Source organism: Peromyscus californicus, unplaced genomic scaffold, assembly GCF_007827085.1.
Source record: "Peromyscus californicus insignis strain IS unplaced genomic scaffold, ASM782708v3 Scaffold_9__1_contigs__length_137607984, whole genome shotgun sequence".
Lineage (NCBI taxonomy): Eukaryota > Metazoa > Chordata > Mammalia > Rodentia > Cricetidae > Peromyscus > Peromyscus californicus.
The window spans coordinates 87,510,956-87,529,595 of NW_026294617.1; the positions used below are offsets into that span (position 1 = coordinate 87,510,956).

At 44.4% G+C, this 18,640-nt stretch overlaps 1 protein-coding gene across 2 annotated transcripts in view; it reads left to right on the forward strand.

Moving 5' to 3' along the window:
* Positions 1–761: 761 nt before the first annotated feature.
* The window catches only part of Vav3 (vav guanine nucleotide exchange factor 3), a 335,871-nt gene continuing 317,992 nt past the window's right edge, over positions 762–18,640 (forward strand). For both annotated transcript variants that reach the window (XM_052730572.1, XM_052730573.1), the window contains exon 1: positions 762–1,084. In XM_052730572.1, coding sequence (XP_052586532.1) covers positions 881–1,084 — 204 coding nt within the window. In that variant the 5' untranslated portion in view covers positions 762–880. The remainder of the gene's footprint in view (positions 1,085–18,640) is intronic.

The following is an 18,640-nucleotide window of genomic DNA, read 5'->3' on the forward strand; positions in this document are numbered from 1 at the left end:
TGAAAACCACCTCTCTCCTCCACATAGGCTGAAGCTGCAACTGTCCCCACCCCCACACACTTTTAAGGTGTCAAAACATCCTCACAAGGAACCAGCTTGGAGGAAGGGGCCGAGGATGGACCTGGAGGAGGCGGAACGAGGGGCCGGTCACAAACTTTCCACGCTGTGTTCTCCAGATGCGCGGAGTGCAGGATTCCTCCTTTCTCCCGGATCCCGGTGTCCCAGTTAAGCGGCCGCTCCTCTGAGACCCTCTTAATTTAAATCGAATTCATTGTTTAGGGTGTCCCGGGGGACACCCCGGCGTATCTCAGTGTTCAGCTACACTTCCTAGGAAGCCACGGCGATGGGCTAATCCCTGGACGCCCGGGGTTGTGCAAGCTCTGCGCATCAGAGGGTTCGCGGGCGGGCGGGCGGGCGGGGGCTCCGGGATCCCCTTTGTGGCCACCGCCCCCACTCGGCCCGCTCCTCCCCCAGCCGCCCCGCCCTCGGCCCCCGACCCCCAGCCAGGGCGGCGGGCACGCTCGCACCCGCGCCTCCCGGGACTCGCGGACCGCACAGACCGGCCAGGCGCGCTGGGCATGCTCAGTCGCGGGGCGCCGGGCTCGCGAGTCGGAAGCCTGTGCGCGGCCGGGGCCGAGGCGCACGGAGAGCGCGCAGCACTCGCTGCTGCAGCGGCGGCCGGGCTGCGGCGCATCCGGGCGGGGAGCCGAGGCGAGTCCCACGCGGCTTCCCCGAGCCGCCGGCAGCGGCGCCCGCTCCGGAGAAGCAGAACAGCCCGGGGGCCACCGCCGGCTGGCGTCGGCGGGGCGCGGAAGATCGGCGGCGGCTACCTCCGAGTCGCCGCCCGCCCCGGCCGGGCCGGATCCCGGAGCCGTCGAGCATGGAGCCCTGGAAGCAGTGCGCTCAGTGGCTCATCCACTGCAAAGTGCTGCCCGCCAACCACCGGGTGACCTGGGACTCGGCGCAGGTGTTCGACCTGGCACAGACCCTCCGCGATGGAGTCCTGCTCTGCCAGCTGCTCAACAACCTGCGGGCACACTCCATCAACCTAAAAGAGATCAACCTGAGGCCGCAGATGTCCCAGGTATGGAGGCCACCCCGCGACCCTGCCGCCCGCCAGAGGCTCCCATTAATCATCCGGATAATTTCTTTGTGTAAATGCAAACATCTAGGTGCGCTCGGCTTGCCCTGCCTCTCAGCTCTCAGTTTAGGGGCTTTTCCTTCCTTGCCTTGAAATGGTTTAGCTTCTCAGCTAAATGCCCGGAGAGGGTGTATGGAATCCTAATTGCTTTCTGGGAGGCGGGAAGAAATAAGTTATCTTAGGGCACATTTCACCTTTGTGCGCCCCCCCCACCCCCCGTGTGTGTTAACAAAGAGTCTGATCCAGCTCTAAAATAACAATGACAAAAAGGGTGAAATGAAGTGATGGAATAATTTTCCTTTGAGTTGTTTTTACTTTGCATTTGGTCTCCACGTTCTGGAAAGAGGAACCATGCCATACATGAGGACTCTAGGAAGTGGAGGGCGTTTGGTACCGTTATCTGTATAGAAAAGACCCTGGTCGGAGGAAGGAAAGGGAGCAGGACGCAGAGATGCTTCCAGAAGCGCTCCCCCCCTCCCCCGGACCCCCTCAGCCTGTGGTCCGCTGGCAAACTGCATGGTTGTGTTTACAGCTTGTCTGAAACCAAGAAGGGAGCCAGTCCAGCCCCTCTCACTAGCGGCAGGAAGTGAGAAGTTTCACTGGAGATTCCGCTTTCTTTCATTGTGTCCTGTGCTCAGGTAGTGTGGGGGCATGTAGACGCCTGCGGCCCTAGCCTGGCTTGGAGCTACTTCTTTGGGGATTCTGATGAGGTGCAGCCCTGGAAGGCAGTGGGTCCCTCAGAGTCAGCTCAAAAGTCACAGTGTAGCTTGTAGCTCAGTGCTGCTTTTTTTGGTCCTGTCGGAAAGTTTCTGTTCAGAGGATGTTCAACACAACTCAGAAACGTCTATTTTCTCTTTCACACACACACAAAAAGGAAACCTTTCAACTTAAAAGGGAAAGGAAAGAACCCCTTTTCATGACACATTTTAGCACTAGTCCTGTATGATACAAGTTTCAGCCACTTAACCAGAGCTGTGTCCTTGCAGAAGGAAATGACCTTATGCCATTTAATAATCTCATACTTAAAGCAGGGGCACCCACACCCAGCTCTGGTTGTCAGTATCTCATCAGGGTCCCTTCTCACTTCAACTTCTGCGTCCCCTGACTGTCTGCTTTCAACCTGTTGGTAGGCAGTCCCCAAGAAAAATACAGATATATAAGTGGTGAGTTCCATATGTACTTACAATAAGGATCAATCATTTTACACTCTCTTACAAACCTAACGATGACTGCCACTTCTGTAGACTTTTCCCAGAATTGTGCCAACTATAGATATCTTGGGGGAGGGGTTCAGTGGTTGTTTCCATACCGTCAGAGCTACTGTTAGGAATCAGGTTCTGCAGTGCACAGGAGTAAGTTCCTGGAGCCCCAATTCCACCTCAGCAGTCAGCATAGTCGTCACCTCAGCAACAGCATAGATTAGGATGCTTGCACATCACGTGCCATGCACATTTCCTGAAAGTTCAGCTTCTGGAATTTTCAGCAGTTACTCATTCAAGTTGTCCTTAATTGTCAAGTTTCTCTCTTTTCTTTACTTTCTTTTTTTTTTAAACAGCTGGGTAGGCTTTGGCCCCCAAAGCTTTATTTGACTAACAATGGATGGAATCTATTCAAATACTCCTTCGTCTTATTGTAAAATGCATTATCTATAATGTAATCTGTTTGATGAGTGAGGATCATTATAGACATCATTAATGAAATGGAGTGTGCATGATTCTCTAAGAGTTCTAGTCCCTGTTGAGGGCACCACAGGGAACATACCAAGATTCTTACCCTCAAGGAATTATTACACACTGATATCAATAAGCCACCAGGTTGTAATGAGGTAAGCAGGGCAGTGAAACGATTCCTCGTTAAGTTTTTCTTTTGAGCTCTGAAGTCAGCCCACCTCTGAGCTTTCAGGTTCCAAATTCAATGATTTCTCTTGTGATGACTTCAAGAGGACTTCTCAAATGTGGTCCTGGAAAGTTAGTACCTGAGTGTGGGGTGTCCTTGTTTCCTTCTTGATTCTCGGCCCCATTGCAGAGAGGTTGAGAGCTAGGTATATGCGTTTGCATAATACAGGTTGTCATTATATCATTAAGTGAGACTTAGTAAATGCTTGTATAAAACACGGTGACATGTTCAACACACCCACAATCCTCAGCACATACTGTATGTTAAGTAAACATTCAGTATTAGCAAAATTGCCTGCAGTATTATACCTGCTATTGTCATATTAATATGGGTATTAGGATACAACTGAAAATCAAAATTGCAGAGATCTACAGGTTCCTGTGTGCTAACACCTGTAAGTATTTCTGCCTCATGCAACTTTTTGGGAAAGGCTCTGGCTGTTCCTGGTTATGAGGTTCTTGCCCTGTCAGCTGCCATCACAGTGTATAAGGTCAAAGGTCTAGTGTATCAGGTGTGTCCTGTGCTGGAGGCATTCCTGTTTCTTCCCCCCAAGCATCTACACTTCCGTATTCCCTGACTCCCTCCAGGTCCCCTCCTAGTTGTCATCTTTTCAGGAAGGGTTTGCTTGGCTTCCTCTCTTTATAAGTTACATAAACTACCTTTTATAGAACCACATTTTCCTTGGTTTACATATCCAGCTCCAAAATGAGCTTTGCTAATAGTGACCAGCATCCCAGCAGAGCTTGCTTTTGTGAAGTTAGAGGCGCTACTCCTAGTATTTGTGGGTTTTTTTTTTCTATTTCCAAGAGTCATTCCTTTTATATCTGACTTTTTCTGTTGAAGATATTAACTTGAAATGCACTACTTCTTTAGGACACATGATCTGCCCGAGTGGGACATAACTAAGAAAGATCATACTTAAGAGTTTTGGGGTATTCTGAAAATGTTTTGACAAATGCCAACAAAGAGGACTTTATTTGTTGTTTTGCTTTCTCTCTCTCTCTCTCTCTCTCTCTCTCTCTCTCTCTCTCTCTCTCTCTCTCTCTCTCTCTCTCTGTGTGTGTGTGTCTCTGTCTCTCTGTGTATGTGTGTGTGTGCGCGTGCGTGCGTGCGTGCGTGCGTGCTTTCCCCGAAGAGCTATAAAATGAGTAGCCTTTTCAAATAAGGGTGTTTATTCTAGTGGATGGGATGTCATTTTGCTTCCCTTTTGTCAGCCTTCTGTCTTGTTTGCATTAAAATGCAACTAACACTGCAAATAATGATTGTTCAGTTATAGGCCTGAATCTTGCAGTATTCATAAGCTAACAGGCTTCTTAAAATAGAAACATAAATGGGGTCCCACCTCTCCTGTTTGTTGTTCTTCCTAGCCATGGACCACAGCATTGTTTTGGTCTCACCATCTTTGATAAGAAGATGGTCTTCAATTAAGAAACAAATACTATGAAGTACTAATGTAGAATTTGCTTTCATTCATAATGGCTTAAGGAGGTTACATGGATATGGTAGGGCATGCCTGTTATTACAGTGCTTGGCACTCAGGAGATGCAGGCAAGGGCACCGGGATTTCAAAGTCACCTTGACTGTGAGGTTGAGGCCATTCTTGGCTAAAACAGAACAAAACAAAATAAAGCAAAAAAGGTAAATGTCACACTTGTTTTATATTTAATGTGCTATTACAAAGATTAAAGTTAAATAGATCTCTGATGACCATTGAAAGTTCAATACTTTTGTGTCTGTGTATATTAGACAGATTTATTTTTCAATACAAACAGTATTATGGCCAGGAAATAATGAACATCAGTGATTCATTGAGAACCCTATTGATCATTATGCTCTTGCAAAAGGTGGATGGGCTTAGTGGCTTGATGTCATTTTTAGTGGCTAAGAAGATCTCCACCAATATATAAAACTAATTGGAGATTTGTAATTACTGAGATTATTTTAGTAGTATTATTTTATTTATTTGGGCCATACTATATCCTGGAATGGCATTCATATATTTGGCAAGGTTCTTGACCAATTTATACAGTCTGGATAAACTTTGAGTTGTCTTTACATGACTTGTTCATTCTTGAAGAGTTTCTTCAACAAATAATTATTTGTTCTTACAAAGAGCCTTGTCTAGGACACTGGCTTAGAGCACTAAACACATGTCACAGAGTCCTTGCCTTAAAGGGATGCACATGGTGGTGGAGGAGATGGTCCATAAATAGATGCCTATGTGATGTAATGTGCAGTGAGGACGTTTGAAGCTGGGTAAGGGAACAGAGAGAAATGTCATTTTATAGAAGGTAGGTTATATAAGAAAGCCTTCTCCGAGAAGGTGGTTATTAGGCAGAAACCTGAAGGGAGCCAGGCAATGTAGGAATGTAGAGGTCTCAAAACAAAACAAAAGTGTATTTTCGGCAGAGGGTATAGAAATGGGAAGGCCCCGAGGCAGTTAGCACTAGGCACACCAGAACAGCAAGAAGACCAGTGAAGCTGGAGGACAGTAAATGTGGGCTAAAATGGAATGAGTTTGGGGAGAAAATGGGGTTCTAAGTTTTAGTACTCATGGGTCCTTATATTGACTTTTGACTTCCATCCTGAGTGAAATGGGATTCCACAGGATGGTTTGAGTGACGTCATGATGTGACCTAACTTACCTTTTTAGCAGGGTCACTCTGGCTGCTGTTTTGCAAGGATGGAAGAGTTGGGCTGGTGCTGCCATTCAGTCAAAAGGCCTGGCAGCCATGACCAGAACAAGGGCAGCAGATGGTGAAATGATAGAGTTCTGCATGCATTTTGACGGTAGAGACCAGCTGGCTACACTGGTGTACTTAGCTGAGAGGGTATGAGAAGAAGGCGGGAATCAAGGATGACTGAGAGTCTGACCTGTGCGGTCATTGACAGAGATGGAAAAGTTTAGAGAAAAAGTTTTTGGATATATGTGGACGAAAAAAAGGAGGCAGACCTGAAGCTGGCATGCTTGGATGCCTAGTACCCATCCAGAGGAAGAGACTGAGCGGGTACTTGGAGAAGGTGAAGATGTAGATGTAAATTTTGGAGCCACCAAAGTATAGGCAGCATTTGAAACAATGAGATAGAATGATAGATAGCATCTACTAAGAAGTGGTGAAAAAAGACACAAAGTCTGAGTGAGCACTGTGGATGTGTGTCATGGAGGTTTAGGAGGAGGAGAGTTGAGAGGGAGTGAGCTTGGGTTAGGAAGTAACCCTCGGAGTAGGGGTCTAAGAAGTGAATAAAGTGCTTGGAGAAAGAATGTTCTGACATGTCAGATACTGCTGATAGATGAAGGAGAATGAGGACCTAGGACAGAATATTGATTTACATGGTCTGAAATTCCTTGGTAACCTTGACCAAAGAGAAATTTGATAGTCTGGAAGGTAAACACCATAGTGAAGGAGAAGAAAAATTAGGAGCAGGCAGGATAGCTGATGTAGACATTTCTTTGAGGGTAATTTTGTTAAAAAGAGAGTAGAAAATTGAGGTAGTGGCTAGTAGGGAAAAGGGTTAAAAAGAAAGTTATTTTCTAGTACATAGAATTTTTATTTTATATCTATTCAGAAACATTTTTGGATTTATACAGATACTAAGTCAGGTGTTGTGGTTTATACCTGTAATTCCAGCATTTGGGGACTGAAAACAAGATGATCAGGACTTCAAGGCCAGCTATGACTCTGTGAAACTGTGTCTCAAAAGCAAAAGACAAACCACAAAAGGTCATGCCAACTGTATGTTATAGTACTCCTGTGTATGTATGTGCACCTGTGTGAAAAGGTATTTGCCTGTGAGCAAACATACATAATATAAATTCAAAGGGTCCCTAAATGTTTTCTTCTGAATTCCATTTCAACCCGAATTACTGCTCTCTATGTTTTTCTATATAATATTGGCCTGTAAGCAGAAAATTAGTGATGTGGCACTTGTAAAAATGACGGACTGTATTACACAGGGTTACCTTCTATCCTCCTAACACCCTGTTTCCTTTTTATGTTACTGTTTTCTAAGAGTTATATAGAGAGAACCTTATTTCGAATGTACATAACCATGTGTTTAAAAACCCTATAATTGTATCACTTCAGGCGTTGCTGTGTGTATTACATGTCTGCACTTTCTGTCTCCAGCATCAAGTGGTGGTGCATGCAGATTATTAGATTAAAGAGAATGGAAGCACAAAGAGCTCTCATTGTCCAAAAAGAATGGTTTCTTGGTTACATTTCTAGTTCATCCAGAATAAGGCATTTTTCGTCTCCCCAGAAGTCAGCTACCCTTTTATTTGTTAAATTGTTCCTTTGGAACATCTCCCCATGTATAAGATCGTGCTGGTCATGGCCTTTTCCGTCAACATGGCTACCATATTTTAAGGTATTTTAAACATTTCTTCTGGTGGCCTAGTTGGTGGCTTAGTCAGGGTTTCATGGAAACTAAAGCTTCATCTGTGAAGTATGGTCCTATAGCTGTCATGGTGAGGGCAATGAGTACTTTCCTTTTCTCTTTCTTTTTTCTTTTCTTTCTTTCTTTTTTTTGCAGTGGGGGAGATTGTCATGTAAATTAATGAGATTTATCCAATCTCTGAATCACTGGATCTTCTCTCTTTTAATATATAGTCACTTTTCATAAATGCCACAGCAGTTGGTACTACTGACCACTGCCTTCCTGATGAACCATTCTCTTCCCATCACACATTGCAGTCTTATGCTTCTCTTCTGGCTCTTATTCCTGCTCAGTTTCCTTCGCTAGCTCTTTTTTATCTGAACGTTCCTTTAGCACATTTGCATTTTCACCTTAGTTATATCTAAGTCATAGTCTCCCCCCTTGATCATCCTGTGGCATCCATGTTGTTAATTCTTCACTGTGGACCCTTTATTCACATTGGCAGCTCATATCTGCCTCCATTGTGACAGTCACCTCTTGGGTGACGTCTGGACACGGTAGAAAACTTACAACAGTCAGGACGGATTTGCTCTGGCAGTACTGGGCATGGACAAAAGTGTGGATGGAGCTGGATCAAGAAAGGGCGAGGCCAGACCAACGGGTGAGTAGAAGGCTGGAGAGGAATATAGAAGCTTAGAGAAGTAGTTAAGACATGCGATGGACAGGCTTTGGGGATCTCTGAATGTGGACAGATTGTATCTGACCTAGGCTGGACCCCAGCTTTCAGGCTTGGGTGGCCGGAAGAGATCAGTTCAGGGTGTTGAACTGGTTCTTAGCAGTTACCCTCTGGTGTCTCAGTTTCAAGCATCCCACTGTATCACTACCCTTCTTTCTGGCTTATTCTGCTAATACCTAAAATCCAGTGATCTTCTGAACTCCTCGCTTCCACCGCCTCTTCCCTGCTGTCATGGCTTTGCTTCCTTCCTACCCGGCTCACTCTCCAGAACCCTTTCGAGTACTTCCTTGGCTTCGCTTATTTATCTTGCCCCTTTGGGTAAACAGAACCCCGGCTAAATCCAGAATGTTACTTATTTCCTGCTTACAACTGAGCTGCTAAGGGTGATGGAGGAAAACCATACCACAGGGACTCTTCTCACTCGAAGTTCATGGTCTCTAAACCTCAAGCGAGTGCTGGAATCTACCCTATCATGTCAATTCTGATTATCTAGACTAGATGTTCTCAAAGCTGGGGAACTCCGGGAAGTTGCAGAGAGCCTTTTGATGCATTCCTTAAGGCCCAACCTCCTTTATAATATCAACACAGCATCCTTCTTTTAAATTCTCTTCTTCTTACAAGTCTGCACTGGAGTTTTCCGAAGGTTGCATATTACTGATGTCATTGCTCTGACTGACGGTGGACTATGTGCTTGTGTATAAGGTTCTCTCATTTTTGATTTTGAGTATGTTAAACATTGATAGATAGACCTCCACAAACACAAGCGGCTAACCGATTTCATAGTCAGTTTTTAAAAGAGTGTGAAGGAGTTTGAGGACTGTTCTTATCACTGATTTTCTCACTGTCCAAGATGACTCCTTAGTACATTTTCTTTCTTTTCATGTTTCTTCCATCACTTCCTTCTCATCCATCCTTTCTTTAAACTGATGCCCCTGCTTCCTGTTCTGCAGAGAAAACAGACAAAATCAAAGGAAGGCTTTCTTCGGCTCTTATATCTGCCTCTGTGCCCATAGGGCGGTACATTCTCTCTTGTACCATGAGTGAATGAACAGTTCTCCCAGGGAAAAAAGTAAGTCTTTCCTTCAGCCTTTCTCTCATATTCTCCTGCATCATTAGTTCTCTTCTGTGTCTTTCCATTCACAAGCCTACATGGTATTTACCTTACTTGATTCAGGAGATGCTTTCAAGGTAAAATCACAAAGATACGCTGATGAACATTGAGTGTATTGAAGAGCAGCTCTGGTTTTGACCCGTACCGCTGGGGCAGATAAGTGGTTTCTCAACTTCCTTATAACTGTTTGGTGGTTCCTGATGGGCCTCAGATTAACTCCAGAATCCTTAGAGAGCACACATGGTCTGGTCCTCTTCCATCTTTCGAGGCTCCCTCCACTGTGCTCCTGATTCGTTTATGCTTTCGTGGATGAGCTGCGCTTTTAAATGTCAGTGTGCAAATTTGCATGCCATTTTCTCTGTTTCCAGAGCTCTTCCTCATTTGCTTGAAGATTCAGTCCAGCATCCCTTTGTGTAGTAGGTCTTCCTAACTCCCCTCTCAGGTGTGGCTGAGTACATGTTGCTTTGTGCAACAACCTAGTATGCATAGGTGGAGTGCAACGTGCCTTGTTCAGCGGTTTTTTATTTTTTTTCTTATTCATCTCCCTGCCATGCTGGGACTTGTCGGAGGCTGCCATAAACTACTGATAAGGTGTCTTTGGAAGTTTACACAAGGACTCACACCTAACAGGCACATATAAGTACGCATAAATTCATTGCTGGGTTAAGCATGATGACTCTTTGTTTACTGTCCTTTCAAAGATAACTGCATGAATTTTATAAGACATATTCAGCTCTACTCATGTCATTATCAACCTCAGATACTCGTCCACTCAGTGATGATGCTGATCATCGCAGATAACATTATCCTTCCACTTTACAACTGAGTGGTCTTTTGAAAGTGAGGGGAACCTGCCATTTCTTTGAGCTTTCTTATTCTCTAAAATGGACCTACCCAAAAGCATTCCACCTGATTGAACTCAGTCTGTGACTGGCTGTCAGTGCACACTGGATGCTAACAGTTTTTATAAGAATCATTACCACCACGTCTGCAGAAATCTGCTCATGGCTTCTGCGTCTCGCTTAGGAAGCACCTGTCACATATTTTCTCATTCAAAGAGGCAGGCAGAGTGATAGACACTGTGAGTCCAAGCTGGGTTAAGTAATGTGTACTAAGAAGTGGTTCATGGTGGAGTCAAGGTTGGAATTAGAACATTTAAAGTGAACTGAATCCTCTCACCAAGGCCATTGGCACAGCTGAGCATGAAATGAAGAGGGATCTTCTTTTCTCCATTGTATTGCTGTCTGTGATGCTACTTTGTTGGAGTGTTCTCTGATTGGCCTGTGGATGTTGTTAATGACACTCTGTGCTTGTCAGATACTGAATTCAAGATATCAAATACTGCATTTGGATGATTCGATACTATTTATCTCACTATTCAGAGTAAAGTGGGGTCAGACCTTTGACAGGTGTTTGATGGACAAAAAAGAATATACTCATACAGGAAAGCGAAGGAAATTAGTGAGGCCTGGTTAATACTGTGCTTTGTGATAGCTGGGTCAGACTACATGGTTTAATGCTGTGTCCAGAGCTAGGTGTGCTTATGTTTACCTGGGAGCCAGGAGCACCACTGCTTCAAATGAACGCTATGGCATGGTCTCCTCTCTCTTCTGTATTGTAGCTATGCTTATTAATTCATATACCAGTTATTAACTATTGTGTGGAATAATATCATTCTATAGGTCCTCTCCTACCTTCTCATCTCTACTGCTCATGAGGACAGACTTTGCATAGTGCTATGGCCAATCTAATCTATATTTTGGCTTTTTTTTGTCTTTGCCATTCTATGGAAAGAATCACAGACCAGCAAAATATCATTGTTTTTGATTCCTGTGGACAGCATGCATTCGGATTGTGTTTCGTGCTGCTGTCTGAGTGTCCTTTCAAAGTATGTGTTGCATAAGTGTGGTTGGCCTTTGAGCTGCTTCCATAAAAGAAAGCTAACAGCATGTGCTGTTCACATGGGAATTCTCTAAAGGGTCAATTAATATGGAATATTTAATGATACACTTGATACCAACCTTCCGTGATTTTAAAAGTGCTCCTCTTAAAATAGACTTGGAGCAGCTGGTCTGAATAAATAAGCACTGCATCTCTTTATGTCCTTTCCTGAGATCCTGGGGGCAGCGTGGTTAAATGAAAGGGCTTCAAAAGGTCAGGGATGGGGAAAGCTGGCTTCTAGTCCCAGCCTGGTCTCTGACATACTCTGCGACCTTAGCCAGTGACTGTTTCTCTTTGTCTCCACCTGTGTACTTAGAACAGTATCAGCAACTGTGGATTCGGTCTCACTTAGAAGACATTATGGTTTTAGGAAGCTCAGGGGTCAAGCAGAAGTGGCCAAATTCCAAAGGATGACCTTGGGAAAGTTATTTTACCTTTGGATCCCAGTTTCCTCTTGTGATGAGCAAGAAGTAGTGAAACCCAATTTTGCAGGACTACGGTGAGAATTAAGCAATGCATTAAGAGGCCTGGTGCACAGTAGGTAGTCAGCAAGATTATTTCCTTCCACCTCTGTTGTCCTTCCCCATCCTCTTCAGTCTGTAAGGCAGGAAGAGGATGGTCTTATCACTGCTCTACAGAGGAGGAAATTGAGATGTGCACGGGCTGAAGGGCTTTTTTTCAAGGTCATACAGACAGGAAGTGGTAAAGACAAGATTGGAGTCCAACTGTCCTACTTCCAAATTCAGCAAAATTTCCCATTTTCTGCTGCCAAACTCTGTGGTTATCTGGTGATTTGCATGAGGAAATGTCTGGGAAAGTATTTGCCAACAGCAAGGCATACTCTGCAAATGGGACATAACACTCTATGGTTTTGCATTGAAAGTATGTTTAAAATAAACAAACGTCTATTGTAATGATAGTCTTGGGGCTACCTGCTTGCTGTTTGGCGTTGTCTTCTTGGTAACCAGTGCCTGTGGGCTGATTAATTAAACTATCAACATGTCTGCTGCATATTAGACTCTGTGGTTGATCCTGAAGACTCAAAGGGAAGTAAAATTAACCTCCTGGCTCTGGTTTCTTGTATCATTTGACTTGCAACCTCATCCCCATCAAACAGGACAGGGGAGCCATTTAAATTAGTGTGAGTGGACTGATAACTGTTTGGTAGATGGGCCATGCTTTGCTCAGTTTTGTGTGATATTAATGTCACAAAATTGATTTCTTTTTCATGTACAGGGTGGTTTAGAGTGTTTCTTTCCATAGACTTTGCCCAGTACTTCGTATGTGTGGGGCACAGACAGCATAGAGATAAATCACACGAAGTTTCTGCTTTTGGGTGGCAGGGAGAAAATAGATTTGACCTGAGAGTCAGACTTTTACAGAATGCAGAGAGGAAGTAAATCGTGGGATGGTGCAAGCCCAGTGCGGCCATGCATGCAGCTGGGGGAGCCAGGCGAGACCAGGAAGAAGACGGAGACACAAGTGGTTACTAGAGAGGAAGAGGGTTTGAGAAAGAAAGCTGGGTGGGAAGAGAGGAATGTGCAGTGACATTCAGACCTCAGTAATGCCAGTGAGACAGTTGTTCTGAGCAATGGTGAAATACCCTTAATAGCCATTTGCATTTGGCGTCGAAGACATGAAAGCAGCTGTCTTGTGTTGTGTGGACAGTGGCTTCAGTGGATATTCAAGAGAACATCTGGAAAGCCGAGGGGGTACACGTAGCCAGGCTCCTCAGTATGTCTAAAGCAAGGTGCCGAAAGGCAAGAGCCCTCCCCACTCTGGTACCTTCAGAATTGCTGCCCCCCCATTTCCTCCCACCCGCTGAACCGTTTATCCCTCCCTGGCCCTTTGGTTGATGGGCACTCCCTCTGTCCTTGGCCCAGCCTCGGCTGGGCACTCCCGAGTGCATCCACAACTGGCCTTTTCACTTTCCCCCTCAAACCCTGGCTTCCCTGTAACGTTTTGTGGTTTTTCTCTACTTCTTCACAGTGTCTCCAACAGACTCGTGGCTTCTAGATTTCAAAGTACAGACTACGGGCAAATGCAAAGCTCTACTTCTAAATCCTCAGCCACCACAAACTCCAGCTTTCCAAATGTCAGATACCCCAAGTCCACAATTCTGCTTGAGACCCTGCTTGTCATCATCATAGCCACCCTTGTCTTCGTGAGTCTTAACTTGTCCTCAGCCTGCCCTATCCCACTTTCCACATGGTGACCGTTAGTTACTACAGATACGAGAAGTAACAACTGTTCTGAATTTTGCAAGTTACTTTCGAATGGACTATTTTATTTATTTATTTATTGCTTCCTGACACTTATGAATGAGTTTTGGTCTTGAAGAGGACAGTTAATAAATCAGAATCCCAAGAGTTCCAGGAGCTATGAGAAGTTTGACTATGATAAATAGGACACTATATACTAGATGTACTTTTTCTGATTTCTGGTCTTCAGAGCCCAGTGGTGTGACTGAGTACAGTCAGTGAGCCAGTAAAATGCAGTAACTGTCCTCCACCAGGGCAAAGCAGGACTTGAGCCCCGAAGCTCACATAAACACTGACACAAGCTGTGGGTTCTTCCAGAGATGGTTTAAGAGGAGAACATGACATCATTACTGCTCACATCAATGTTAGCCCCATAGAAAAGCTGGACTCTACTTACAAGGTAGCTCAGACCGTTATATCCTTATTGAATTCTCAAGCCTTTTGAATACATAGTTCTACTTTTTTTTATTCGTTTTTACATACCAACCATAGATCCCCTTCTCATCCCTCCTCCTGCTCTCCCCTCACCTTCTCCCCGCATCTCTTCCTCCAACAGGGTAAGTTCTCCCATGGTGGGGGGACAGCTAAACCTGGTACATTCAGTTGAGGTAGGACCAAGCCCCTCTCTGCTTTATCAGGAGTGAGCAAGGTATCTGACTATAGGTAATGGGATCCAGAAAACTGGCTCATGCACCAGGGGTAGATCCTGATCACACTGCCAGGGGCGTCTCAAACAGTCCCAGCTACACAATTGTCTCCCGTATGCAGAGGGTCTAGGTCCGGTCCCATGCAGGTTCCACAGCTGTTGGTCTAAAGTACGTGAGTTCCTTTGAGCTTGGTTCAGTTGTCTCTGTAGATTTCCACATCATGATCTAGATCCCCTTTGCTCATATAATCCCTCTTCCCTCTCTTTGACTGGACTCCTGGAGCTCAGCATGGTGGTTGGTTGTGGATCTCTGTGTCTGCTTCTATCAGTTACTGGATGAAGGCTCTATGATGACAGTTAGGGTGTTCATCAGTCTGATTACCAGGGTAAGCCAGCTCAGGCACCCTCACTACTGTTGCTAGTTGTCTTATCTGGGGTCATCCTTGTAGATTCCTTGGAATTTCTCTAGCACCAGGTTTCCTTCTTATCTCATAATGTCCCCCTCTATCAAGAAAGTATCATCTTAAGTGAGGTAACCCAGACTCAGAAAGACAAACATGGTATGTACTCACTCATAAGTGGATTCTAGATGTAAAGTAAAAGATAATCAGACTACAACCCACAACTCCAGAGAAGCTAGGAAATAAGGAGGACCCTAAGAGGGATGTACGGATCACCTTGGGAAGGGGAAGCAGGATATCTCGATGAGTAAACTGGGGATGGGGGGGCAGTAGAGGGAACAGGATGGTCAAACTGGGGGAGGAACAGAGTGGGAGGGCAATGAAAGACGTGATTCTGTTTAATGACCACAGTGAAGAGAAAACTGAGGAGAAAGATAAAAGCAGCTTACCAGGATTCTCCCATGTCTAGCTTTGTGAGGATTTAATTTTTTCTCTATCGTGTTTAGTAAATGGTTCAACAACTCCAACAAAGAATGTCAGTTTCTTACCTGTCTAGTTAACAATGAGCCCTTTGACAGTCTTGCTCATCCTTGCTAGCTAAACCCCCACCTCCCGGGGCCTTACACATGATTAGCTTGATAAAAAACAATGCATCTAGAAAATAGTAATAAAAATATTCTCGCCTCTTGGTAGAGGAAGCAATAAAATGTATTTATTAAACTCTGTTTATCAAGCTACACATCATTTCTGCCAATCTCTACAGGCCCTGAATTCTGACTTCAAGCTGGAAGACTTTTAATTAACTCCCTGTTTTAATGGACCTTCAAGACAATAGGTTCTAGTAGACCTTACATTGTCCTTGATATAACCTGGCCTTGAGTCATAGCTCTGCTGCTTAAGTACCAGACAGCTTAAATGATTGGATCTTCAGTTTTCATGTTTATGAAATAGAGGAGATGGCATGTAATTGAAGTGTTGGTAGGACTAAGGTAATTGCAGTAGTGCATGTAATGTGTTTGGTTCAGTATTCGGACTGAGAAGCTTTGCATCATTTTCCTTAAGCCTGTTTTAAGGACAAGGACGCTATTATATACAGACAAAAGTTAAAGCACAAAGGAGGGATAACTGAAAGTTAAGCTGGCAGTATTCATAACTGCAAACTGCGGACTTGAGAACCCTGAATCATTAGAATTGGACTATGGAACCTACAAGAGCCTTCATGCACAGCCCGAGGTGCCCAGGAAAGACAACATGGGCCTGGAAGTTCTTTAGAGATAATTCTAGACCAGTAATTGGTTTATACAATGAGCAGCCTCAGGCTTCTGATGTGCGCAGAGATTTGATCAAGGTCACTTCATTTGGCAAAGCCCAGACCCAGGTTCTCTGAGCCATAGTCCCTACCTTTTCTAAGAATAGTAATGTCCTAAGAAAGGTTTAAGTCATGCTTATATGGTTAAAAAATATGCTTATAAAGATTAGAAAATAAGCCAGATGTGATAGATCATGCCTGTAATCATGGCACCTGGGAAGTGGAAGTGGGGTGGGGTTGTGGGAATGGGAGTGTTAGGATTTCAAGGTCACCTTCAGTGACCCAGTGAGTTTGAGGCCAGCCTGTGCTACTTGAGATGATGCCTGCGGGAGGGTTAGGGCTGGAGAAATTGTTCAGTGGATAAAGTACTTGCTGTGTAAGCATTAGGGTCTGAATCTGGATCCCCAGGACCCATGTAGAAGCCAGGCAGAATGTAACCTCAGTGCTGGGGTTGGAGGGCAGGCAGAGAAAGACAGATAGATCATAGGGGCTTGTTGATCAGTCAACCTGGCCAGAAGAGCGAGCTCCAGGGTCAGTGAGAGAATGTCTCAAAAATAAATGTGAGCGTGATAGAGGAAAACCTTAGACATCAACTTCTGGTCCCTGTATAAGCAGGAATGGTTGTATGCAATACCCCAACACTACATACACACACATTAGAAAGTGTTTTGATTAATAATTACTCAAGTGAAATACATCTTCTTATTCATTTGTTTATTTATTTATTTTCCATTTTGGGACACAGTAAGGGTAGAAGTTCAGGGTCTCAAGCTGTGGACCCCAGAGCCTCCTAGCAGAAATGACAGCACTGAAAAATGACTAAAGAATGAGAATGATGACATCAGAGAGCTGATCTAAAGGAGCAAAATCTCAGCTATTTGGAATCTCAGCCATCCAGCATCATGGAGTTCCTAGGAGGGCTGAGGGTTTGCTGTTTTAAGCCAAACCCCAAATTTTCAAAAACATGAATATTCATGTGTATTAGCACCATTGTAAGTTTTGCCTTGTGAGTTTTGAATTGTGAGTTCTGTGAACTTGGGAACTTTGTTTTACAGCCTATATTCTTAGATCAGTTCCTGCTACAGAATGAGTACCCCCTATGTGGCTACTGAGTACTTAATCGTCCCTGATATTGCTTAGGTAAGAAGGTGATAATATTGTCTTTCTGAAGGACAAGAAAGGTAATGTTCTGCTGGTGTCTTGCATTGGGAGTCATCATGTTATGGTGAAAGAATGTGAACTTTAATATCAGCAAATCTGGATTCAAGTCACACCCAATTAGGTGAATATCTGTGGTAAAATTCCTAAATCTCTCAGTGTCTTCCTTTTCTTGCTATAAAATGGAGACAATTCTTTTTTTTAATTAAGAAATTTTTTTAGTCATTTTACACACCAATCAAAGATTCCCCTCTTCCCTTCTCCTGCCCCTCCAGCCTCCCCCTCCCAACCCACCTCCCATTCCCTCCTACAAGAAGGTAAGGCCTCCCATGGGGAGGTACATTTAGTAGCGGCAGGTCCAAGCCCCTTCCCCTGCCTCAAGACTGTGCAAGGTGTCCCACCATAGGAAATGGGTTCCAAAAAGCCAGCTCATGCACCAGGGATGGATTCTGATCCTACTGCCAGGGGACCCTTAAACAGGCCAAGCTACACAACTGTATGTTGTGGGCCTAATCCAGTCCCATGCAGGCTCCACAGCCATTGATCCAACTTTCATGAGTTCCTACTAGTTTGGTCTGGTTGTCTCTGTAGGTTTCCCCATCATGATCCTGACGCACTTGCTCATAGAATCCCTCTTCTCTCTCTTTGACTGGACTCCTGGAGCTCGGCCTGGTGAAAATGGAGACAATTCTTAACTGCAGAATGTTGTAATGTGCAAATGAGCTCAGATGGGCAGATTACCCAGCATAGCACCAGGGCCATTGCGGACATTTGGCAATCCTCTTTGTCCCATTTCATCATCTGATCATGTGGTCCCGGGCTCTTCCCACTGTTCTTCTGAATGACATTCTGAAGATCTATGGAAAAGTTCTCTGCTTTGTTTTCTATTTTATGTTTTTCCAGCAGCTGTCTTACTTATACTCATTGAGCCTAAGACTTGAAATACTGTAGTTTTAAAATGATTTAACTGACATTTTTATCTGTTGATTTATTGGCTGTTAATTTTATATGTGGCAGCCATTATATAACATAAAGCACAAACTACCCTCTTTCTGGAGTTGGAATAGCTGCATTTCCATGCTGGCTGGTTCATCCACAAGATCAGTGATTCTTGAACCTCACTGTACTCAAGTTTCTCTGAGATTCAGTTTCTCCTTGATAACCAGGGAAGAGCAGCCTATTACAGTACAAGAAAAGACAAAGCTCTTGTGTTCAGTGTTGAGCTTTACTGCTGATGAGTGTGTGATATAGAGCAGGCTCCTTTACCGCTCTTTCCATTCCGCTTTGCCTCAAGGACAGCTGTTCCTTAGGCTGTTATGAGGAGATAATGTACCCCAGGTAACTTGCTCAGAGCTTTCTACTTGGCAAATTCTCAGGCAACCGGCAAAGATGCTACCAAGATGCTGCAAAGACACCTTCTAAGAACCAGCATGATAAGCATCGACAGCACTCATTTTCCTGGGTAGTTGAGAGACAATTGAGAGCATATATTACACTAGCTGAAGGAGACTAGAAGACACTCCGCAATTTTCTCAAAGCCACATAGGAAGTGATCATGGAGTAGTATGTAGCTGTGAAAACGAAGAACCGTCCCCTTATTAATATGCTTCCCACATTTGGAACCAGCCCTTCAGGCTACTTTCCAGTTTTCTCTTGTCGGCAG